Consider the following 25,164-nt stretch of genomic DNA (forward strand, 5'->3'; position numbering starts at 1 on the left):
CCTCTTGGTCCAGAGGAGTGTGACTCCTCTTGAGGTGTCCTGGCCTGTCTCCTCACTCATATGGTGATCTAGCCACCCACTTTTCTGACATATTCAGTCTTTATCAGGAGATGCAACACATCAATATGGATTGGAGGCTGCTGATGCCACCTGTTCTGGAAAGGGAGGGAAAGGAGAGAAGGGAATGAAATAGAAGAAATTTGGCTTTATTGCTATTTATTACGCAAATGGTCTCTGTTTGGGTATTCCTGAAATCTCCCTAATCATCCACAGCAGACTTGAAGCCTTTAGGATAATGATGCACAGAGTCTTGGCTTGTAAGAGCATTTCCGATGTTAATGAGCCCTCTGCTGCCATGAACCTGAACTGCAGATACTGAAAGAATGAACAAACCTCTAATGAAGTGAAAGGCAGAAGCAAATACCAAGTTTCTGAGGGTGTTTGGACCCCATGAAGGGCCGTCACTGACACAGCTGTGAAGGAAACAACCAGTGCAGGTCCCTGTCCCTGGAGGCTGGTGAAGGAAAGATTCGGAGACACTGGTTCCAGGTGGTGGGGGCCATGTGGAGGTGGCTCTGATGCCATGTGAGCCCTTGATGCTTGTTCATCACCAGAGTGGCTGAGCCCTGACCCCTGGGACCTGGTAGATCTTTCTCCAATGTTTTTCAAGGCTCTTCCTGTGGTAAGTGTGAGTGTTTTGTGTTTTGGGTCTGGTGCCAAGTGCTGTTGCTTTAACTGCAAGGCTCTTGTTTTCTGTGGAGTTGGAAATGCCTGTGAGTTCCTCTCAACTCATCCAGCTTCTTTCATACACCTGGCAATGGTCACCAGTCACCTCAATGTCCCACTCTAAAACTTGCTTGAATCCTCTGTTTGTACCTGTACCCCATCATCCCATCCACCAGGCTCATGGCTGATTCCTGAGGACTATCGAAGTGTGGGCAGTGTAAGAGAGGAGCAGAGCAGGGTCAGCTCATGGGCCATGACTGAGCACAGCCACCCCAGTAGCAGCCGTTCCCCATCTCCCAGGCACAGCCATGCCCACACCATGCAAATGGCACTGCCATACATGATTAGCCCAAGAGAGGCCTTTCTTCCTTCCGTATTGCCAGGAAAATCTTCCTCCTGTTCCTCCTCCACCTGCAGACATCAACTGCTTTCCATTGCTGGGCTCAGACATGGCTGGAAGCGTTCACTGAAGCCATCAGCCATCTCATTGCTTCTCCCTGACATGCCCTGACCCTCTCCCACACCTACAATGGCCAATCACGGCTGCTCAGGCCTCACAAACTTCAGAAGAGGCCTCGAGCTTCTTGGTTCTTTCTGGTGCTTATTATAAACTTCCTCTCTCTCTCCAGAGTTCATGACGAGCTTTCTTGTCCATAACAGCCCCTTTACGGACATGTCTCACTAAATGGTTGTGTTTGTATGATCATTTGTGCAGAAAGGGCAGTCACAGGACAGCACCCAATATGTCAAAACTGATGCCGAGTGAAATGCCGTAAAGCCCCAATGAGTTCCCCCTGTGTCTGTGTCTCTCCTGGAAGGAGTCTGTCCCGAGAAGGGGATCCAGCTCCTGCCACTCTCTGCATAGGCACATGAGCAGTGTCCATCACCTGGGGACACAAAGGGTGACGTTTGCCAGACCACCCTTCATCTGAACCATTAGATGTGTGCTTGTGGATGGGGTATGGAGCCTTATAGTGCAAATACCTATTTAATTGTCATTGTCAGAGGGGTGACCACTGATGCAGTTTACTATTTTATAGATATTTAAATATAAGCATATAAAACCGACATTCCTAAACAAATTACACAAACACGTGAAGGACTTTTTGTGCCTTTTAACATGATTATCCATAGAAGGCCTCCAGCTTTGCGTCTCAGGAAAAGGGATCCAGAGTCCAAGGGCAGGATGGTTTGGGCTCTGTGCTGGGATCTGGAAACTGAAACGTGCTCCCATCTCCCAGCCCCCTGCCCTCCTCAGTGAGGGTGTGAGACATTCTGCCAGCGAGGGCTGAACTCACAGCCATGACCAGTATCTTATGTCCAACTACAGCCATTGGTGTCCTGCCAGCTCAGGATTGGAGCTTCTATTGCTGGAGATGTTTAAAAGACACGGAGATGTGGCATTTTGGGACATGGTTTAGTGGTGGACTGGGCAGTGTTTGAATTACGGTTGGACTCCATGTTCTTAATGGTCTTTTCCAGCCTCAATGATTCCATGATTCTCTGATTTGGGTTGAAACCACTTCAGTTCCATCACCTCCAGCTTCCCTCAGAGGCGGCTGTTGTGTGGCACAACTGTCCTGGCTCTCCAGGCAGGTTGGGCACTTGGTTGGTGTCTGCATTGGCAGTTTTCCCCTTCCTGGGGTAAAAGGTGGTTGAGCAGAGACAGTTGCAGAGATTTGGGTCACAGGGGTTTGCAGCAATCCTGTCAAACTCTGAGCAGGATGAGCTTTGGAGCCCAGGAAAAATGGAGATGCTCTGAAGGATGTTTGTGAACAGTGGTGCTGTCACTAGTAACAGTAACTCCTCATTCTCACTGATGAGGATGATAAACTAAAGCTCTTAAATTTCATTCCTAACAGTCATTCTTGCTTTTCCAAGCATCTACTACACCTCAGCAGTTGTGTCTTGAAAGATTTTCTTAGAACAAGGCTATTTCTCTCACTTCTTCTTTGTTTTAATAATTTAAAGAGTACACCTCTTGGACAGAATTACCCCCAAATTGTGCTTCTTTCATTATTTTTCTACCTTTTAGTTAATTCTTATGTGGTGTGCTGTGGAGGTTACTTAGGAGAACAGTTTCTTTCTAAGACAAAGGTGGCCAAGGTACAGATCCCAGGTCACTGCAAACGCCCAAAGGAAGCCAGAATCTTTATGTGTGTGCACGGACACACACTGTCACCTGCATTTCCAGTCTCTGCAGTCACAACTGTGCCGCAGAGTCTGGAGTTCTGAGCTCCTTCATCTGCTCTGTGTGACACGTGTAAAATGGAACTACCCCAGTCCCATGGCTGGTTTTGATTCTCTTCACAGCCTGAAGCACCACATGGGTCAGGAGACAAGCCAGGATACCCAACCAGGACTCACATGCTCTGCTCTTACAGTTCAGGTGTTCTCAGGAATCTCAACAAACATGTCACGCTGATATCTGGGTGCAAGGAGCTGGTCAAGTGTCTCATCTCCATTTCTGCAATGGTGGCTTTGCTGCCTGGCTACTGCGCAGACTCTGTGCATGGATGCTGACACCTCTTGAACAACCTGCTCTGAAAGGATTAACAAGGAGGGATGTTCTTTATGGAAGGGCATTAGGACAGCAGAAAAGACCCTGGGTTGGGGCAAATGAAAAGGGATGCAAAAGTTGTGGTAAGGACTGTTTGGGGGCACTTGTAAAGCACCCCTGCACCTCATGTGAATTATTCCTGTGCTCAGAGAGAACCTGAAAGTTCTCCCTAATTTTAAATATGAAGGGGAAGGAAGGACAGCGTCATTCAGGCTGAATGGGACCTCAGGAGGTGTCTTGACCAACCTCCTGCTCACAGCAGGGTCAGACCAGATTGCTCAGGGCTTTATCCAAACACATCTTGGTCACTTTCTGGGACAGAGTGGGTGCGCACTCCTGGGAAACAGCTTTCAGGGCTGGACGGTCCTCATGACTGGAAAGTTTCTCCCTTTCTACAGCACCTTTCCAAGCCCAACCATCCAGATTGTTTTTACTCATCTACTTGCACACTGACACAGACCATAATATCCTACCTTGGACACAAGAATGTTCTGGGGGAATGATGCCAAATGCCTTGCTGACCTCCAGGTAACAGACCACCACTGCTCTGTGCACGTCCACAACCCTGTTCTTTCCTCACAGAAAGCAAAGAGGATGGACAGGAACAACCTGCCCTGGGCAAACCCCATCACCGTGTCTTCCTGACACCCAGAAATGAGGTCCCAGTGGACATGCTCTGGGGCACAGCCCTTAGTTCCCCTGCTCACCCATGGGCCATTTTGAAAAGTGCACACACTGTGTGAGAGCTGCCAGTGGTCAGGGAGTCCCCCCAGTCTCCATGAGCTTTCCAAGAAGGTGCAGAGTGGCCTCACTGTGACATGGTCCTGCTGTCCCAGCTCCTGGGATGCTGTCTCTGCTGTCCCATAGACTGGAAAGGATTATGTCAGTTCCGGTGACCCCTGACTTGATCCACATCCACTGCTGCTTGTTCTCCACATTCCCGTCTTAAGTCACAGAGGCCTGGGACACATTGCTCGTGAAGAAGGAGGACGAGAGGACATAGGGATTCTCACCTCTTTCTCTTATTAAATTCATCAGTATCTACAAAGTGTCCTTGTCCTTTAACTGTTCCTGCAGTAGTAACAGCTCATTATGGGCCCTTTAATTGGCTTCAAGATCTAGACCGAGTTCTGACCTGGACTGTTGCTGTGCTTGGAGGCTGCTGTCCTTGAGACCAGATGAACTCACTCCTGCCACCCTGTCTGGCAGTTCATTCCATCCGTGTCACAGCTTTATCTGCAGCACTGACAGCTCCAGCTCCCCAGTCAGGTCCCTGGCTGAGGACATGGCCTCACATCTGGGCTGAACCGCCCCAGCTGTGGCACCAGCCCAGCTCTGACCTGCCACAAGAAACCTGGTGCCAAGTGTCCAAGAGCCCATGTGTGCAAAGGCTTTGCTGCAGAGCACAGACATGACATGGCCAAAGACTGATGAATGTCTGTCTAGACCTGGGAGTATAAAACGAGAACAAAATGCCTGAAATCATTCAACTGAAGATATTCCTCCCCTAGCTTGGAAGAATTAGATCCTTTTCTGTAACATTGCTGGTGTCCTGTCTAATGATGGGACAAGAAAAATTGATTCTCATACTATTTCATTGCTTAATACAAAGAACACAATGACATGTCTCCGCAGAGGAGAGAGAATCAACATCACTAATTAATTGAGGTTGTTTCAAGGATGTGCCCCTGAAGCCCCAGGGACACCTGGGGGAGCCCAGAGGGGACAGAGAAAGGGACATCATGGGCTGGTGGTGTGCTGCTGAGCTGGGCTGGGCTCCTGGGACACAGGGAGCTCATGGCAGCGGCAGCGCTGCAGAGAGACAGCTCTGCCCAGGAGCAGCTCCTCTGCACACGCAGCAGGGCTGGGCGCTCTGCCTGTAGATGCGGATGGGAGAGCAGCCAGGCACAGAGAGGGAAAGGCAATGTAGGGGGTTGGTTGGTGAGTGCTCATTGAGAGACAAATCTTCACAGTTCTAACATGGTAAGTCTCTGGCTGTAGGACAATGCAGCTGCATTTCCTGGAGGGATCTCCTAAAGATCATCCCACAATTTACAGGATCTGTCAGTGCTCTCCCACTGTATTTTTCATGTAGAGGACGAGAACATGGTCCAGACAAGCGCTTCCCTGCTGCACTGTCAGAGGGACAGGGCATGATGGCAGCTTCTGCTGAGGGTGATTGCAGGGGGAGCACCCAGGGGTGCCCAGGGCTGTCCTGCAGAGCAGGGTCCCTGCACCCCAGGGCTGTGCCGTACAGGGACTCTGCCACCTGCCAGGGTCAGCGCTCAGCCTGCCCGGGAGATCACAGCAACACTGAGGGGAGAAGATGTGCTGGAAGGAGAATCCCTGATAAGGGTAGGAAAGGTGCTTCTGCCATGGAGAGGGTGCTGTGTGGGTCAGTGCTGCTCACACATGCAGATCACCCCCAGCATTTTTCCAAGGGGTTGCATCAGGGAGAAGATCAATGCGAGGATTACCAGACAGATAAGGAGCTTTCCTGAGCCTGTCTTTTCAGTTTCCTCTCCCAAGGGCTGGGGGTGTAGGAAAGGATAAAATGAAAATGAGCTCTTATGCTGAAGCAAGTCACTGAGACTCCTGAACTGCAACTCTGAGTGATCAGTACATCTGCCAGGAGGCTCATGACATCCCTTCCCCACTCCTCTGCCTGTGCACAGCACCTGCATCACCTTGGCTGGACCCGTCAGCCTTAGTCTGACCTGTCCTGTTTTCCAGCCTGCAGACAGGAAGATGCCCCCAGGCAGTGCCTGTGAACAGGCAGGATCTGTAGGGCCAGGGGGAGGGCACAGAGGGTGGGATGGTCTGTGAGCACTGACAGGGAACAGACATGGACAGGGAAACACCTCCCAGGAGAGGATCTCCAGGCAGCAGGGATATAATCTGGGAAGGAGAGGAAATCTAAACCAGATATATTGTGGGCGGGAGAACAGAGACAATTCAGTATGATCCCCTGCAGATCAGATCCCTCCTGTGAGCAGCCCCCTGGCCTCCTGTCCCACCCAGCAAAGCCTCTGCCCTCAGGGCCGGGGGCTCCAAGGCATGAAGCAGCTCCTGTGCAGCCAGAGCTCCAGTTCCTCTGCAGAGCACAGGGGCTGAGAGCAGCTGCCCGGCACTGTTGGTGTCTGGGAGGTGGCTGCACAGCTGGGGAAGGGGGACGCTGTCTGAGTGCCCGGCTGCCTCTGCCCTGGCCTCTCTCACCCCCACCCTCACTGCATTTTCCTTCTTGCTCCCCTGCTCTGGGTCACTGCTGTTGGGATATTGTTCTTGCTGTCAGGCTCTCTGGGGATGGCAGTTTCAGCTGCAGAGTCACAGCCTGATCTTGTGGGTCCTTTCCTGCAGGTGTGCAGGTGTGTCCAGGGACACACGTGTCCCAGCTTTGCTCTGACCTGTGGGCTGTGGGCAATGCAGTCTGTGGGGCTGGGGAATGAGCTGTGTGTTTCTTGGGCTAAAGGTTGGGTGCTGAGACCTTAGGAAAGTGTGAGACCTGTCATGGTCTGAGGTTGATCCCTCTGCTCTCAGCAGTGCCTGGTGGCTTTTCAGGGTAACATGGGAGTGTGATCAGGTCCCATCTCAGAAAGGTGCCAGCCCAGGGCAGCTGGAGCAAGACAGAGGGACAGAGCAGCTGCCCTCACTCTGCACTGACCCACAGGCACCCTCTGGTCTCGAAGGACTTGCTCTGTTCTCACTGAGTGCAGCAGAAATGCTGAGGGTTTCTGACACCCAACAACACTCCCCAGGGTGGGAGGGGAGAAGGAGATGAAGAAACACCAAACCTCTCAAACTCAGTTTCTCAGGCCTGGGGGTACAGATTCTGACAGTCCCTTTTGCACCAGGAGCGGCTCCAGCTGACAAAGCTGAACCCCAGGACTGGCCCCTGCCCACCCGATCACACAGGGTCAGGGTGAGTCCTCAGGAGCCCCTGGGCAGAGACCCTGCTCTTCATTGCACACTCATCAAGCACCAACAACGGTTCCAGCCAGTATGTTCTCCTGGAAAAACAAAAGTGTCTCTGCGTGTGACGGTGTGGGAGGATCTGTGGGAAATAGCTTTAGCTTTTCCCAGACAAGTCTCAATCTAAACCTTTTCCTCCTTGCACAGGTCCTCATGCCCACAGGCAGCCAATGTCCAACAGCAGCTCCATCACCCAGTTCCTCCTCCTGCCGTTCACAGACACACGGGAGCTGCAGCTCTTGCACTTCTGGCTCTTCCTGGGCATCTACCTGGCTGCCCTCCTGGGCAACGGCCTCATCATCACCACCGTAGCCTGGGACCAGCACCTCCACACCCCCATGTACTTCTTCCTGCTCAACCTCGCTCTCCTTGACTTGGGCTCCATCTCCACCATTCTCCCCAAATCCATGGCCAACTCCCTCTGGGACACCAGGGCCATCTCATACTCAGGATGTGCTGCACAGCTCTTTTCATTTGCCTTCTTGATCACAGCAGAGTATTCTATGCTCACAGTCATGTCGTACGACCGCTACGTTGCCATCTGCAAATCCCTGCACTACAGGATCCTCCTGGGCAGCAGAGCTTGTGTCCACATGGCAGCAGCTGCCTGGGCCGCTGGGTTTCTCCATGCTCTGCTGCACACAACCAATACATTTTCACTGCCACTCTGCCAAGGTAATACCATTGAACAGTTCTTCTGTGAAGTTTCCCAGATCCTTAAGCTCTCCTGCTCAGATGCCTATCTCAGGGAATTTAAACTTCTTGTTTTCAGTACTTTTGTCTTTTTAGGATGTTTTGTGTTCATTGTGGTGTCCTATGTGCAGATCTTGAGGGCCGTGCTGAGGATCCCCTCTGAGCAGGGACGGCACAAAGCCTTTTCCACCTGCCTCCCTCACCTAGCCGTGGTCTCCCTGTTCCTCAGTACTGTCATGTTTGCCCACCTGAAGCCCCCCTCCATCTCCTCCCCATGGCTGGACTTGGTGGTGTCTGTTCTGTACTCGGTGTTTCCTGCAGCAGTGAATCCCCTCATCTACAGCATGAGGAACCAGGAGCTCAAGGATGCCCTGTGGAAACTGATGTCTGGATTATTTTCTGAAGCAATAAAGTGCCCATCATCTTCTGCATAAAAGTTACAGTGTAAATTGTTGCAGGCCCAACCTGTTTTCTGTTTTTTTTTGTTGCCGCTTGTGGTTTTCTACATCTGATAATATTGTCATGCCCTTTCTAATTCACTGTCTTCTTTCCTCATTGAGGAGCTGTGTAAATGAGGAGCTGTGCTCTATGTGTGTTTCAACACATTAAAAGTCCCTGCAGCATGTATTTTTTCCTGAGATCCTTTCACCAAGGCCTGTTTGGAGCTGCAGGGATGGTTCCTGTGTCCATGGGAGGAGGGGAACAGAGTCCACCCTGGCAGCCCTGTCAGGGAGCAGCAGTGCTTGTTCTTCCAGAGCTGTTCTGGTTCCACTCCACACTCTCCTTCTCATCCCTGGTGTTGGTGCAAGGCCTGAGTGCTCTGGCAGCTTGGTCACCGTCCTGCTGTGTGTCAGTGCTGTGGGTGCAGGCAGGGACAGGCAATGGGCACTGCTGTGACAGAGCTGGCCCCAGAACAGCCTTTCCAGATAGAAGGGTGATCTCCTATGGGCAGAGCTGGAAGGTTCATGTCTTCAACTTCTTACTAAGTTTTTCTCCATAATGTGTCCAAGAAAGCAACCATCACATTAACCCCCATTGTAGAGCTGAACAGTGTGTGTGTGCAGGGCTGGCACACAGCAGTGTCCTCTCACAGCCAGGCTCCTGACAGAGACCTGCAGGACCAGCAGAGCAGGGCTGGGCTGTGCCCCTGTGCACTGGACACCCCATAGAAGGAGCCCCAGGTCAGTCACCATGGACTGGCCCCTCACAACCACCATTTCCAGCACTGGCCTCAAACATCAGCTCAGAGCTCTTTTTCTTCCCTCTATGGATGGACACTCAATGAATAGTTCAGCAATCCATGTTTGCTTTGTACAGATGAGATGTGAACACGCACATCATGTATATAAGGTGACATGAACCTGAGTAAGCACAAACACCATCAACTGTTCCTTTCCATTCCATTAAGGCCTGTCGCACAGACGAGGTCCTGAGGTCACTTCATATTGGGAGGGACAACCTATGGGAAATCACCTGAATGCTGCACTGGGTTGTTCTTCCTTGAACTGAGCTCCCTGTGTCCATTCCTCATGACGTGGGACATCTCAGATGAGTGCAGAGCAGGTGACACAGTGCAATGCTGAGGTGTCTCCCGTCCTTTGGGAGTGGCAACAGGAGGCCACAGGGACACTGTGACTCCTGCCTCTGTGTATAAAAGGGACAGACTCTGTCTCTGAGCATCCCTGGATGCACAAGGAGTCCTGAGAGAACCCCAGATATGGATGCCTGATAGAACCCTGGCATTTCTGTATGTGACTCCAGGAACAAACTCCACTGGATCAGTGAGATTCATCTCAGCTGCCTTGGACAGGATCATTTCAAGTGCTCCAGTGTGCTCTGTCACCCTTTCTTGTGATTCCAGATTGTGATCTCAAAAGTGCCATAGAAACCAAAATGGTTCTGGGGTCCTAAGGAAACGCAGACCTCAAGCTCATCTTCAAGAAGAGCAGGAATAGGAACTGGGATAACTACAGGCTGGCGACCCTTCCTCCCTCCCTGGGACGGGCATGGGACACGTCCTCCTGCAGTCATTTCAAGGAATGTGAGTGACAAGGAAGGGATTGCTGAACCCAAATAGACAGGGGAAAGAAAGGCATGTTGTGTACAGGGCGTTTGCAAGGCTCAGCCATGGTCTCCTTCAGGCCAGAGTGGTGCTGATGGGGCTCAAGAAGTGGATGGTGGGTGGGAAGTTGGCTGAACCATCAAGCCCAAATATTACCAGTGGTACAAAGTCCTGTGTGCAGCCAGATACTGGTGTCACCTCTCAGTGACCAGCACTTGGACAACACTGTTGAGCATCTTTATTCTCCCCTTCTATGATGTAACGGAGTGACGCCTTATTGCCTTTGAGGATGATGCAAACCTGGGTAGAGGCCTTGAACAACCTCATCTGGTTCACCCTGAGCAGGAGAGTGAGACAAGATGAGTGAGACAAGGGCTCTCTGCAAACCTGAGTTATTCTGTGATTTGACAGAATTTTTGCCTTGGATAGGTTTCCGGAGTGAGAATAGGTGGAAGAATAGGGAAAAAAAAAAAAAAAAAAAAAAAAAAAGTAAGGCAGAAGAAGAGATATGGAAGGTGTTAACGGAGTACAGGAGTTCCAGTGAGGAGTGCTTTTCACTCATAGTGTTAGTAGGAAATATATTTGACAAATTTGAACAAGGTGAGGAAGCGAGATGAGTGTCTACAGACTGTGGGAAAGAGGAGCAGGTGTAGGAATGTATAGAACATGCTTCAGTCTGGTGAGGTCCTGGGTGCTAAGGAGGGGGATGGATGGGTGTGGTATTATGAGGTCAGTTGTGTCTCAGACACTCATAATCCAGTCAGAATCCTGTGGCTGTGAAGGGACAGTGGGGTCAGTTCTGTGTCTGGAGGTGACAGCCCAGCAGGGACATGGCTGGGAAAGAACCTCTGCCAAGGTACCTACAGGCCCTACCCAGGAAGAGCCCTTGGAGATGGGTTGTCATGTCCATCTCACCTGAAAACATGACGGAACATGGGCAGGGACATGGGCGTGTCTGTCAGAGAAGCTGAAAGGCCAGTGGCAGTGCTGGGATTTAGAAGATCATGGAGAAGGTGACTTCTCTATGGTCAGGTAAAAAAGCACAAGGAGACTGATGATGGGATTCTCTGCATGAAGAGCAGTTTCTGAGGTGGCTGAGCTTCCCTTGATAGTGGGAAGAGGCAGGAAAGACACAAAAATGTCAGAAAGTACAGCTTGGAAGGTGAGAACTAGTTATCAGGAGGAAGAAATGTCACTGGAAGGGCAGTGCTGTTGGGCAAGAGGTGACCCAGAGGGAGCTGGATCAGCCCATGGTTTGTGTTCCAAAGAGCAGCCAGTGAGGGTGCAGACACAGCAGTGAAGGTGCAGAAATGTTGGAGTGAGAGCAGGTGGGGAAGCAAGATGGGTGTCTGCAGCCTGCAGGGAAAGAGGGGCAGGGGCAGCACCGTGTGGAACAGCCTGTGGTGGAGATGGCAAAGGGCGCTGTGAGGCTGGAAGGGACCCACAGAACCCAGGTCTGTGTCCCCTTGGCCAGGGCAGTTGTCTCTGCCACTGAGGCCCAGGAGTAGACATGTTGTCCTCATGGCACTGGGGCCTCGCTGCCTCCTTGCGGCACCATGGGGAAGCTGGAAGTTGTTGTCCCAGTGTTGTCCTTCCCTGGGCCTTGCACACACACATCCCACGGTCGCAGGAAGAGCCCTGAGCCGTATGTGAGGGACACGATCACCCTTCCCATTGCCTGGAGCTCATGGCTCCTCCTTTCTGCTTCAGAAAGCAAACCAAGGGGTTTCTGAGCATCAGAGCTGAAGAAAAGACTCACAGGAGACCTCATGGTGGACACAGCTTCCTCACATGGGGACAAGGAAGGGAAGGTACGGATCTCTTCTCTCTGACGACCAATGACAAAACCCAAGGTAATGACAGGAAGATGTGCCATGGGAGGTTTAGGTTGGACATGAGGAAAAGGTTCTTCCCTAGGAGGTGCTGGACACTGAACAGGCTCCCCAGGGAGGTGTCACGGCCCCAACCTGACAGTGTTCAAGAAGAGACTGGACAACGTCCTCAGACACACGGGGTGACCTGTGGGGTGTCCTGTGCAGGGACAGGAATTGGACTCCATGATCCTTGTGGGTCCTTCCAACTCAGGACATTCTATGATTCTATGAAACACTCGGTCAAAATTCCATGTTTTTATTGTCCAAATGAGTTGTAAACACACACATCATGTGCATGTCCAGTGTGTGCATGTGGTGAGATGAACCCAAGGGAGCAAAAACACCATCAGCTGTTCCTTGGGGTGCCGTAAAGGTCAGTGGGACAGAGATGGTGTTCAGGGATCTCTTCCAACCTGTGTTATTGTAGGATTCCATTAATCTTTTCCTTGGAGATATAAAATGTCCCAGAGAAAATACAGCAGCTCCTCTGAGGAACGTTTCTCCACTCAAACCCTTGATAGGAAATCTATCAGATACATTTGATGAGAGCAGCTCAGTTTGATCTGCTCACACACTGGACCACAAGGAGGGTGATGGTGGGTACAATGCCGTGTGGTCACTTGTGTCTCAGGAACTCATAGTCCAGTAGGAAGCCAATGGGTGTGGAGGGCACTGTGAGGTCACTTCTGCCTCTGCAGGGATTGGCCAACAGCAGGAACATGGCTGGCAAAGGACTGTGAGGTCACACACACAGACGAGCAATGGGGCCCAATCAGCATGGCTTGATGAAAGGCAGGTCCTGCTTGACCAGCCTGATCTCCTTCTGTGACAAGGTGACCGCTGAGCAGATGAGGGAAAGTCTGTCGTGGGGAGTGAATGCGCCACACGGGCTGTGGGTGTTGTGTCCTTAGACTGCAGTGAAGCCTTTGACACCGTGTCCCACAGCATCTCCTGGAGAAGCTGCAGCTCATGGCCTGGATGGTGTATGTGCGATGGGTAAAGAACTGGCTGGAAGGCATTTTAGAGCCATTTGTTCCCTTACTGTTCACATGGGCGTCCCATGAATGCATCACTGCTCTACTCCAGTGTAGACAGGCACAAGGCCATCTCCTCCTGGACCTCTCAGCAATGCCACTGGTTTCTCCAGCACCTTCATCCTGGTCTGTGGGATGCCCAGAACAGCCCTCGCAAGACAGTGTGTCAAAGCCTTTTTTCTACTCCATCCCCACATCCCTGCTGAATCCCCTCCTGTACATTTCAAGGACCAGAAAGGTTGGGTGCAAGTGGAGCACTGAGAAAAATGGTCAGGAAGGCTTTGAGGTGCACAGAGAGCCCATAACCATGTTGGCATGCTGCTCTCTCTGAACAGGCCCAGAGGACCTGGACAGAATTTGCTGTGTCCCAGAAACTCACCTGGAAGGTTGGGATATGCAGAAAAGGTTTGGTCTGGGAAGAGACAGACAGGGGCTGGTGGAACTGGCTGGTGTGACCGTGAGACGTGTCTCCAACACCTCAGAAAAGTCCTGGCTCTCAGGGAGGCTGCATGGTCCTGTGAGAAAGAAAATAGCAAACATGACTTATCATGGAATCATAGAATAATTGGGGCTGGAAGAGACCCTTAAGATCATCGAGTCCAACCATAACCTAAATCTGACACTAAACCATGTCCCATCTATCTGTGTTTTAAACACCTTCAGCGATGGGGACTCCACAACCTCACTGGGCAGTCTGCTCCATTCCTTCAAAACCCTTTCCATGAAGAATTTCTTCCTAATATCCAATCTAAACCTCTCCGTGTGCAACTTGAGGCCATTTCCTCTTGTCCTATCACTTGCTACTTGGGAGAAGAGACCAACACCCACCATGATAAAACCTCCTTTCAGGCAGCTGTAGAGAGTAATAAGGTCTCTCCTCAGCCTCCTGTTCTCCAGGCTGAACAGCCCCAGCTCCCTCAACCGCTCCTCGTGAGACTGGTGCTCCAGACCCTTCACCAGCCTTGTCACCCTCCTCTGAACTCTCTCCAGCACCTCAATGTCTTCCTTGCCATGAGGGGCCTCAAACTGACCCCAGGATTCAAGGTGCAGCCTCACCAGTGCCCAGTACAAAGGGATCATCACTTCTCTAGTCCTGCTAAAGCTCTGATTGAATCAAGACTTGAACACCTTGGTGTGACCCAGTTGGTGACAGGTTGGACTGCAGACTCCTGAGGTCCCTTCAACCTCAGTTCTCTCATGATCCCATTGTGATGTTGGGCTCTGTTTCAGACTGGAGCAGAGCAGGCGATGATGAGGCAGGATCCACCTGTGCTGTAGGTGACCATCTAAACCACCATCTCAGCCAGGGAACCAGCCAACACCTCAGTGTGACTCGCTCTGGGCAACGTGTGAGGAGTCCTGGGCAGGGCAGGTTCAGAGGGCATGGGGCGCTGTGCAAGACACAACATGATCTTGGCTTCATGCCTGCAGGCCCATCAGATGTCAGTTGATGTAAATGAAAACTAAAATAAGAGCAACTGAAGACAAAGATCCAAAGCAAAGGAAGGTGTCAACCGTCTTTCTTTTTCTTTCTTTCTTCCTTTCTTTCTTTTTTCTTTCTTTCTTTCTTTTCTTTCTTTCTTTCTTTCTTTCTTTCTTTCTTCTTTCTTTCTTTCTTTCTTTCTTTCTTTCTTTCTTTCTTTCTTTTTCTTCTTTCTTTCTTTCTTTCTTTCTCTTTCTTCCTTCCTTCCTTCCTTCCTTCCTTCCTTCCTTCCTTCCTTCCTTCCTTCCTTCCTTCCTTCCTTCCTTCCTTCCTTTTTCTTTCTTTCTCTTTCTTTCTTTCTTTCTTTCTTTCTTTCTTTCTTTCTTTCTTCTCTCTTTCTTCGTTCTTTCTTTCTTTCTTTCTTTCTTTCCTTCTTTCTTTCTTTTTCTCTCTTTCTCTCTTTCTCTCTTTCTCTTAATGTATATATTTATGTATTAATGTTTTTATTTATGTATTTATGTATGCATTTATGTATGTATTTATTTATTCATTTACTTCTTTACTTGTTCATTTACTTATTTACTTGTTCTTTTTCTTATTTACTTATTAAAGTCTTTGTAGGGGAGTTTCTTTTCTTTGAAAAGGAAAGAGTTCTCCAGAACGGGGAATAGTTTCAGGACACAAATGTCTTCAGCTCCAGGGACACAAACACCTGGTGCCAGTGTAGATGCCCTGGGAAGCCCTGCCCAGGCTCCACCTGCACTGCAAGGTACTCTGGTCTCCCCAGGTCCTGTGTGACAGATGCCAATCCCAGCCCAGCACCTCAGGTACACTGGGCCCTAAAATGGCCCTGGCTGTTTATGGTGAGACAAGTGATGACTGATGTCTGCCTGGAAACCTCCACTTTTTTGTTGTTGTTTTTTTCGTTTTGGTATTTTTGTTTGGTTGGTTCATTGGTTGGTTTGGGTTTTGTTTTTGGTTGTTGTTCTTGGTTGGTTGGTTTGGTTTTTGTTTTGCTTTGGTTTTGTGGGTGTTTTTGTTTATTTTGTTTGGTTTGTTCTATTCTTTGGAGATTTTTGTTTAGTTGTATTTTTAACATATTAAAATTTAAAAGAAAAAAGGCAAAAAGGGAATCATGAGGAAGTTTAATAAGGGAAGGAGAAGAAATATTGGTCTTCCCCTGTACTTCTATTACCAACACTCTATGATTTCATCTCCCTCGTAGTTCAGGAGTTCCCACCTCTCCTGATTAAATATCCCTGTCCAAGGACTACTTTCCAGCACTGTCTGGATGTTTGCCCTTCCCAGCGCTCTCACGTTTCTCCTCCACTTGCTCTTTGGTCATTCAGTGGCCTCTCAACTGTCTGGTTTCTGCTTTGAGCTTCAGGGAGTTACAAACTTGCCCCGTTCTTCAGAGCTCTAATTAACATGGCAGTCAACACGTTCGTTGTGTTTATTTCTATCCTCTCCTGTCTCTCTGTCTAAAGCAGTTCTTGTGTGGGTGTCCCTTGTGGATGCTGGACCTCATCAGATCCACTTACACACACAGCTGAGGAAAGTGTTTTGCTGTTGATTGAACTGTGCAGTGTTTGCACAGGAGAGCAGGTGGAGCTGGTGCACAGGAGCTGCAGCATCTCCTGCAGAGCTCAGTGGAGAAGTCTGATGGAGGAAAAGTGATGCAATCTCTGGTGGCCAATGAGGGAACCGGCAGATTGGGGTGGGGGTGAGGAGCCAGGTTGTCCATACAGTGTCCAGCCTCAAGGACTGTTCTCCTGCCTGTCCAGATGTCTTCAGGAGACCCTCGGGATCAATGTCCAGTGTAGAATGCTGCTGTCACTTCTTCCATACACTGAAAAATGATTGAAAATACCGTGGAAAGAAAAAAACCCTCCTTCATTAAATCTTCTTTGAAACCTTCATCAGCAAGTGTCCCATTGAAACCTCTCCAGTTAGTTCTGCAAGTCTTGAAGGTTTGAAGAAAATTAAAGAAAGAAACATCGCTCGTTAGGGCTTTCTGTGTTTTAATGAGCCCCATGGTGTATTTGGTGCTGAGTCCATGAACCTCAGATACCAAGCACAGACTGAAGAATCTGCTCAACAAGTCCAAGCCAGAAGCAAACTCCAAAGTACCTTGAAGCATTAATGGGCCCCACTGAGGGCTGTTACTGACAAAGCCTCCCAGGGACTCGTTAGAGCAGATAATTGGAGGCAGTGATTGGATCAGGCACAGGCAAAGTGCAGCAGCTCTGATGCTGAGAAAGCCCTTGGTTTGTCTGATGAAGAACAATGGCCTAGCCTTGAGCCCCTGCCCCTGGAAGGGAGATCCTGTCCCTCACGTGTGGCTCAGGGCTCTTCCTGGGGCTGTGGGGATTGCGATGCCCAGTGCAGGACAATGGTGTGACACTCCCTGGAGGTGCAAGGAGGCAATGGGCTGCCATGGCCATGACAACCATGTGTCCCCTCCTAGGTCTTGCTGGCAGGGACATCAGCCATAGCCAAGGGGACAAAGACCTTGGCTCTTTCAAGGACATCCAGCCTTGCCAGCACCCTTGGCCATGTTTACCAAGGTCCATCCTGCACTGTCCCAGGCCTGTGGCTGTTTCCCCACAGGCTGCAGACACCCCATGCGCTTCCCCACCTTGTTCTCAGCCCAGTGTGTCCCCACCTGTGCTGCTGTCTCTCCATCCTCACCAGCTGTTCTTGGAAACACAAAGTCATGGGTGATCCAGAGTCCCTCTGAAAGACCACAGCACTGCGCTCAGAATGACATTTCTTGATCCTGAGCTCCACTCTGGACCTCCAGAGCTGCAGTTTCTGATGATTTTCCTTTCTCTTGCTGTTCCCTCTATCAAAAATAGTAAAATAAAATAAAATAAAAGGCGTCATCTTGGAAAGTGATTTTCAAGATTTCTGAAGCTACTACTGCCCTTTCTTGTCATGGTTTTACCACAGCCACCAACCAAGACCATGAGAGCTGCTCACATCCTGCTCCCAGTCCCCAGGTGGGATAAGGGCGAGAAATGAATGGGAAGGGAGAAACTTGTGGGTTTAGAAAAAATATAATAAGATAATGAAAATAATATACTGCTACTACTAATATGCTTAAACTAAAATACACATAAAGTAAAATATATGATACTCTGTGCAATCCCCCACATAACTCCAGTTGTGCTGAACAGGCAGCCTAAAAGAAGAGAGCACCCTGGTCCTGAACAGCTGATCCAGGCAAGAGAAAGTACAAGTGCAAAAGGCAGAGAGGCCCAAGGGCCAACTGAAAAACAGCAAAACATCGTAAAACCGAACTAACACTGAACTCCCCATAGAATGGAACTACCGAGCAGAGCTAAGCAATGTAGCCAGACAACAAAAACTAATGGGCTGGAAAAGGCACCTCCAGCTTTATACTGAGCATGACGCTAATGGCAGAGAACAGCTTGTTGATTGACCTGGATGTCAAGCAAGGTGCTGTCCTGTCTGTGCCTCCTCTTACCAGTTTGCACCTGCAGCTGCACTCCAGAGGAGTCCTTGGCTTCACTGACAATAGTCCAGATAATTTAAATATTAATAGATAAATGAAATTAAGAAAATACACTCAGTGCTACCCCCCATGTAACTCCAGTCACACGGAGCAGCCAGTCCTGCAGAAGGGAGCACCTTGGTCCTGAACAGCCCGTCCCAGCCAGAGAGAGCAAAAGGGCAACAGGCAGAAAGGCCCAAAGGCCAACGGCAATATGGCAGAACGGCAAAAGGCCGAACTGACATCGAACTCCTGACAGGATGAAACTTCTGAATGGAACTGACAAAAAAAGCTGGAAAACCCAAAGTAATGGATGTAACAAGGCCTAAAAGCCGGCTCCAGCTTTAGACTGAGCATGGCGCTAATCATAGGGAATATTTCATTGATCAGCCTGCATGTCAATCCAGATGCTGTCCTGTCTGTGTCCCCTCCTGCCAATCTGCATCCACAGCTGGATGGCCAAAGAAGTCCTTGGTTTCTGTGACAACAGGCAAGATATCAGTGAGTTCTGACATTCCTTTCAAAGCAAATGGCAAACACTGTAAAGCTGCTAAAAGACAAAATGAACTCTATCCCAGGGAAGAAACAGCGTTACCTCATTATTCTCACAGGAAATCTAAACAAAAGAGTGTACTGGCTGTGAAGGAAAGAGGTTCAAAATGCATGAAGAAAATTAACCCAATTTCAGTAAAACCAGCACGTTTCCTCAGGCTCCCCTTCACTAGGCTAAAGAAGTTTGGGTCTCTCAACATCTCCACACGTGACCCAGACTTTCTCTGGCCACACGACAGCTCCTCCCATTCCTCTAGAATGGGGAACCTCACACTGGGACACACGGCTCCAGATGTGACCACACCAGTGCTGAGTCACGATGGGCAATAACTGCCCTTGTCTGGGTGGCCACGCTCCCCCCAGTGCAGCCCAATGTGCTCGTGGGCATGTTCCTGCTCAGCACCACTGAGAACTGGCTGAACATCCAGGCTCAGAGGGTTGTGACCAGTGGCACAAAGCCCAGCAGGAGGCACCATGAGGAGCACTGAAGGACACCATATCCCTACCCAATATCTCCTCCTACAGGTGTCTCTTGGGTCCCTGGAACCACCTCAGTGCCAAGGGGGAGAGCACTGTCTGTGTGGGGTGGAGGAGATGAGGTCTGGAATGAGGGTCCAGGGGCAGTTTCTCTTGGTTGTTCAGGCAGCAACCAGCTGGGCTGGATATTTGGAGAGAGGACCTCTTCCTAAGGGCCTCCAATGGGCTTGGGGATGGTCTAGATGCATTCAAGGACCTTTACGTCCTTTTTGTAAAAATATATAGGGCCCAGAACTGCACAGAGAACTCAAGGTGAGGCCGCACTAGTGATGAATACAGCAGCATAGTCACCTCTTTTGACCACATGGCCATGCTGTGTTTGATGCACCCCAGGATCCCGTTTCCTGTCTTGACTGCTGTTGGACACTGTTGCCTCCTATTGACCCTGTGGCCAACCATCACGCCAGATCCCTTTCTGCAGGGCTGCTCTCCAGCCGCTCTCTCCCAATCTACACTTGCACTTAGTGTTACTCTATCCCAGGTGAACATCCAACTCCTGGACTTGTTCAATTTCATGGCAAGTGCTGGGTCCTGCACTTGGGTCACAACAACCCCAGGCAGCACTACGGGCTCAGGGAAGAGCGGCTGGAAATCTGCCCAATGGAAAAGGCCCTGGGGGTGTTGATGGACAGTGACTGAGCATGAGCCAGCGTGTGCCCGGGTGGCCAAGAAGGACCCCAGCATCCCAGCATGCATCAGGAATAGTGTGGCCAGCAGGACCAGGCAAGTGATCATCCCTCTCTTCTTGGCACTGGTGAGGATGCACCTCAAATCCTGTGTTCAGTTTTGGGCCCCTCACTACAAGAAAGACCTTGGGGTGCTGGAGTGAGTTCAGAGAAGGGCAACAAAGCTGGTGAGAGGTCTGGAGAACAAGTCAGATGGAGAGCAGTGGAGGTAACTGGGGACGTTTAGCCTGGAGAAAAGAAGGCTGAGGGGAGACATTATTGCTGTCTACAGCTACCTGAAAGGAGGTTGGAACATGGAAGGTGTTGGTCTGTTCTCCAGTGTAGCAAGTGGTAGAAGGAGAGGAAACGGCCTCAAGTTGCACCTGGGAATATTCAGTTTGGATATTAGGAAAAATTTCTTCATGGAAGAGTTTGTGAGGCATTGGAACAGCCTGCCCAAGGAGTGGTTGAGTGACCATCCCTGAAGGTCTTTAAAAGACATATAGATGAGGTTCTTAAGGACATGGTTTAGTGCCAGAGTTAGGTTAATAATTGGACTCAATGATCTTGAGAGTCTCTCCCAACTTAAATTATTCTATGATCTCTTTGGGATGAGAAACGTGATGGGGCAGCTCACCCAGATGGACTACTGGGATGGATGGGTGGACAGATGGGTGGATAGATAGATGGATTGGGACAGAGAGGGGGATCAGCCTATCAGCCTAAGGGCTGGGGCCAGCCATGGCATGATGGAAGCAAGGCCAGCCCCGCTTTGTCCCCTGCTCTGGTTTCCTCCTGTGCCAGCCCCTCTCACCAGCACACGACTCCTGGCCAGGAGCTCTTCATGCTGCTCCTGCTACCGCAGTGACAGAGCAGTCTGCCCTGAGCTGGGGAATGCAGAAACAGGGTTCTGTGGGTCATTCATTCTCCTGTTGAAGCACAGAGCACAGGGAGAGCACTGTGATGCCTGGAAACCACAGCAAGACAGTCCAAGGCAGATCACTGAAGGTCCTTCACCATCTCCAGGAACACTGGGCACCTACAGATGGACACTCAAACCAGCACCATGATGTAACATGGTGCCCCATGTCCTCCCATGAGACATGAAAAACACAAGTACAGCAGCATGGCCTTGTGGGGGAAATTTATTCAGCCTGACCACAGCCTTGGAAGAAGAGCCCAAGTCCCAAATACTGAGACTGAGGAAATCCCCTTTAGTGGGGTGTTTCAAAAAGATGGCTGCAATTTCAGAAATACAGTGATTTCAAAATGGGTCCACACCTGTATTATAGAGATGTGACACAGGACACCAGCTGTACAAGGGCCCCAGAAACCAGTAGACAGGCCTCTGAGTCGCTGCTCTGGAGAAGGGCCGTGGGTGAAGAAAATCCTTGACAAACATGGTTATCACAGATGAAATGCTCAATGCACAGGAGGTTTCTGAGATGAACTGGAAATCACTTCTGAAGAGACATGAGTAACTTATTGTTGCTGAAAGAAAAATGACTGAATCATCTTCTTCAGTGCCACTTTCAGCTCCTGGTTCCTCATGCTGTAGATGAGGGGGTTCACTGCTGGAGGCACCACCGAGTACAGAACAGACACCACCAGGTCCAGGGATGAGGAGGAGTTGGAAGGGAGTTTCAGGTGGGCAAATATGACAGTGCTGATGAACAGGGAGACCACGGCCAGGTGAGGGAGGCAGGTGGAAAAGGCTTTGTGGCGTCCCTGCTCAGAGGGGATCCTCAGCACGGCCCTCAAGATCTGCACATAGGACACCACAATGAACAAAAAACATCCCTCAAAAAAAAAAGCGCTAAACATGATAAGCCCAAGTTTCCTGAGGTAGGAGTGTGAGCAGGAGGGCTTGAGGATCTGGGGGCTTTCACCGAAGAACTGGCCCAGGGCATTGCCCTTGCACAGGGGCAGTGAAAATGTATTGGCTGTGTGCAGCAGAGCATTGAGAAACCCAGTGGCCCAGGCAGCTGCTGCCATGTGGACACAAGCTCTGCTGCCCAGGAGGGTCCCGTAGTGCAGGGGTTTGCATATGGCAACGTAGCGGTCGTACGACATGATGGTGAGAAGATAAAGCTCTGCTGAAACTAAAAAGGCAAACAGAAAGACTTGCATAACACACCCTGCATAGGAAATGGCCCTGGTGTCCCACAGAGAGTTGGCCATGGATTTGGGGACAATGGTGGAGATGGAGCCCAGGTCAAGGAGGGAGAGGTTGAGCAGGAAGAAGTACATGGGGGTGTGGAGGTGCTGGTTCCAGGCTATGGTGGTGATGATGAGGCCGTTGCCCAGGAGGGCAGCCAGGTAGATGCCCAGGAAGAGCCAGAAGTGCATGAGCTGCAGCTCCCCTATGTCTGTGAACGGCAGGAGGAGGAACTGGGTGATGGAGCTGCTGTTGGACATTTGCTTTTCCTGAGCACGGGGCGCTGTCATGAGAAAAAAAAACAAAACAAAACAAAAAAACAAACAAAAAAAAAAAACGACAGTGAGAATCCAGGGCAGAGTTCTCTGACAAAATCAAACCAACTCGCATAGACCCTCCCCTGTCACACACAGACACTCTTGTGTTTTTCTAGGAGTACCTTTTTCAGCACTGTGGCTGCAGCCCTGCTTGGGGCTGGAAAATGTGCAACCAAGAGCAGGGCCTCTGCCCATGGGCCGTCAATAAGTCAGCCCAGCTCTGCTGAAGTGGGGCCAGGGAATGGTGGGGACTGTCCTGGTTCTGCTAGCACAGAAGGGCTGTCAGCACTTGCTTTCCCAGTGATAGGGAACAGAGATGGTGAAGGCAGTTTAGGAGTTCCAGGTTTTTTACATATCCCCTCATATTCACTGCAGAGTGTTGTTGGGTGTCAGAAAGCCTCAGCATTTCTGCTGCACTCAGGGAGAACAGAGCGAGTCCTGCGAGACCAGAGGGTGCCTGTGGGTCAGTGCAGAGTGAGGGCAGCTGCTCTGTCCCTCTGTCCTGCTCCAGCTGCCCTGGGCTGGCACCTTTCTGAGATGGAGGGTGATCACACTCCCACGTTACCCTGAAAAGCCATCAGGCACTGCTGAGAGCAGAGGGACCCACCTCAGACCATGACAGGTCTCACACTTTCCTAAGGTCTCAGCACCCAACGTTTAGCCCAGGACACACACAGCTCATTCCCCAGCCCCACAGACTGCATTGCCCACAGCCCACAGGTCAGAGCAAAGCTGGGACACGTGTGCCCACGGACACACCTGCAGGAAAGGACCCACAAGATCAGGCTGTGACTCTGCAGCTGAAACTGCCATCCCCAGAGAGCCTGACAGCAAGAACAAGATCCCAACAGCAGTGACCCAGAGCAGGGGAGCAAGAAGGAAAATGCGGTGAGGGTGGGGGTGAGAGAGGCCAGGGCAGAGGCAGCCGGGCACTCAGACAGCGTCCCCCTTCCCCAGCTGTGCAGCCACCTCCCAGACACCAACAGTGCCGGGCAGCTGCTCTCAGCCCCTGTGCTCTGCAGAGGAACTGCAGCTCTGGCTGCACAGGAGCTGCTTCATGCCTTGGAGCCCCCGGCCCTGAGGGCAGAGGCTTTGCTGGGTGGGACAGGAGGCCAGGGGGCTTCTCACAGGAGAGATCTGACCTGCAGGGGGTCACAGGGACTTCTCTTCTCTTCTCTTTCTCTTCTCCCTCCCATAACAATTCTGGGTTCGGTTTACTCTCATTTCTGATCATTTCCCTGCTGCCTGGAGATTCTCCCCTGGGAGGTGTTTCCCTGTCCATGTCTGTTCCCTGTCAGTGCTCACAGACCATCCCATCCTCTGTGCCCTCCCCTTGGCCCTACAGATCCTGCCTGTTCACAGGCACTGCCTGGGGGCATCTTCCAGTCTGCAGGCTGGAAAACAGGACAGGTCAGACTAAGGCTGAGGTGTCCAGCCAAGGTGATGCAGGTGCTGTGCACAGGCAGAGGAGTGGGGAAGGGAAGTCATGAGCCTCCTGGCAGATGTGGTGATCACTCAGCGTTGCAGTTCAGGAGTCTCAGTGACTTGTTTCAGCATGAGAGCTCATTTTCATTTTATCCTTTCCTGTACGCCCCACCCCTTCGGAGAGAAAACTGAAAAGACAGACTCAGGAAAGCTCCTTATCTGTCTGGTAATCCTTGCAATGATCTTTACATTGGGGCATCCACTTGGAAAAATCCAGGGGGTGATCTGGACCTGTGAGCAGTGCTGACCCACGCAGCGCCCTCTCCACAGCATAACCCTGCCCTACCAGATCTTGCTTCTTCCCCCCACAGCTTCCCTCCACAGCACCGTGGGGATCTTCCCGGGCAGGATAAGCGCTGACCCTGGCAGGCGGCAGAGTCCCTGCCTGGCACAGCCCTGGGGTGCAGGGACCCTGCTCCTCAGGACAGCCCTGGGCACCCCTGCCTGCACAAAGAGCTTTTCACACCTGGAGTCATCCTTAGCAGGAGGCAGCTGCCATGTGTTATCCCTCTGATGATTTAAGGAGGAAAGTCCTGCTCCGCTGCAGGTCTTCCTTATCTATACAAGAAAGTCTCTAATAGTTTTACTTACATATCTCGTTTGATGTACCAGTGTTAGGAAATTCCACCAAAATCTACAAATGTAATAATGTACAGCCACAGACTTACTGTCTGTGAAGATTTCTATCCTTGTGATTTCTCAGCAATCCTTCCCCCACACATTTCTTTTCCTCTTTCTCTGCCTGGTTCCTGTGCCCTCAGTGCTGCAGGCAGAGCCCTCAGCCCGGTGCGTGTGCAGAGGAGCTGCTCCTGGGCAGAGCTGTCTCTCTGCAGCACTGCCACTGCCACGAGCTCCCTGTGTCCCAGGAGCCCAGCCCAGCTCAGCAGCACAGGAACAGCCCTTGATGTCCCTTGCTCTGTCCCCTCTGGGCTCCTCCAGGTGTCCCTGGGGCTCCAGGGGCACATCCTTTCAAACAACTTCAAGTAATCAGTGATGTTGATTCTCTCTCCTCTGCAGAGACACTTCTCACCAGCATTGTATTCTTCATACTAAAAATTAAATTGCTATGAGAATCATCTTTTCTTGTCCCATCATTAGACAGGACACCAGGAATATTACAGCAAAGGATCTAATTCCTCCAAGCCGGGGGAGGAATATCTTCAGTTGAATGAGTTCAGGCATTTTGTTCTGGTTTTATACTCCATGGTCTAGAGAGACATTCACCAATCTTTGGCCATGTCATGTCTGTGCTCTGATTCAAAGCCTTTGCACACATGGGCTCTTGGACACTTGGTACCAGGTTTCTTGTGCAGGTCAGAGCTGGGCTGGTGCCACAGCTGGGGTGGCTCAGCCCAGATGTGAGGCCATGTCCTCAGCCAGGGACCTGACTGGGGAGCTGGAGCTGTCAGTGCTGCAGAGAGAGCTGTGACACGGATGGAATGAACTGCCAGACAGGGTGGCAGGAGTGAGTTCATCTGGTCTCAAGGACAGCAGCCTCCAAGCACAGCAACAGCCCAGATCAAAGCTCAGTCTAGACCTGGAAGGCAATTCAAGGCCCCATAATGAGCTGTTACTTCTGCAGGAACAGTTAA

General features: G+C 50.7%; 1 protein-coding gene across 1 annotated transcript; it reads left to right on the forward strand.

The window, feature by feature from the left end:
- Positions 1 to 7,425: 7,425 nt before the first annotated feature.
- On the forward strand, positions 7,426 to 8,382 carry LOC308052551 (olfactory receptor 14I1-like; the record flags this gene model as incomplete). The annotated part of the gene is made up of 1 exon (XM_080364625.1): positions 7,426 to 8,382. The coding sequence occupies one exon, from the start codon at positions 7,426 to 7,428 to the stop codon at positions 8,380 to 8,382; it is 957 nt and encodes a 318-aa protein (XP_080220751.1).
- Between the last annotated feature and the right edge of the window lie 16,782 nt (positions 8,383 to 25,164).

Source organism: Nesoenas mayeri, assembly GCF_963082525.1.
Source record: "Nesoenas mayeri genome assembly, contig: SCAFFOLD_35, whole genome shotgun sequence".
Taxonomy (NCBI): Eukaryota; Metazoa; Chordata; class Aves; order Columbiformes; family Columbidae; genus Nesoenas; species Nesoenas mayeri.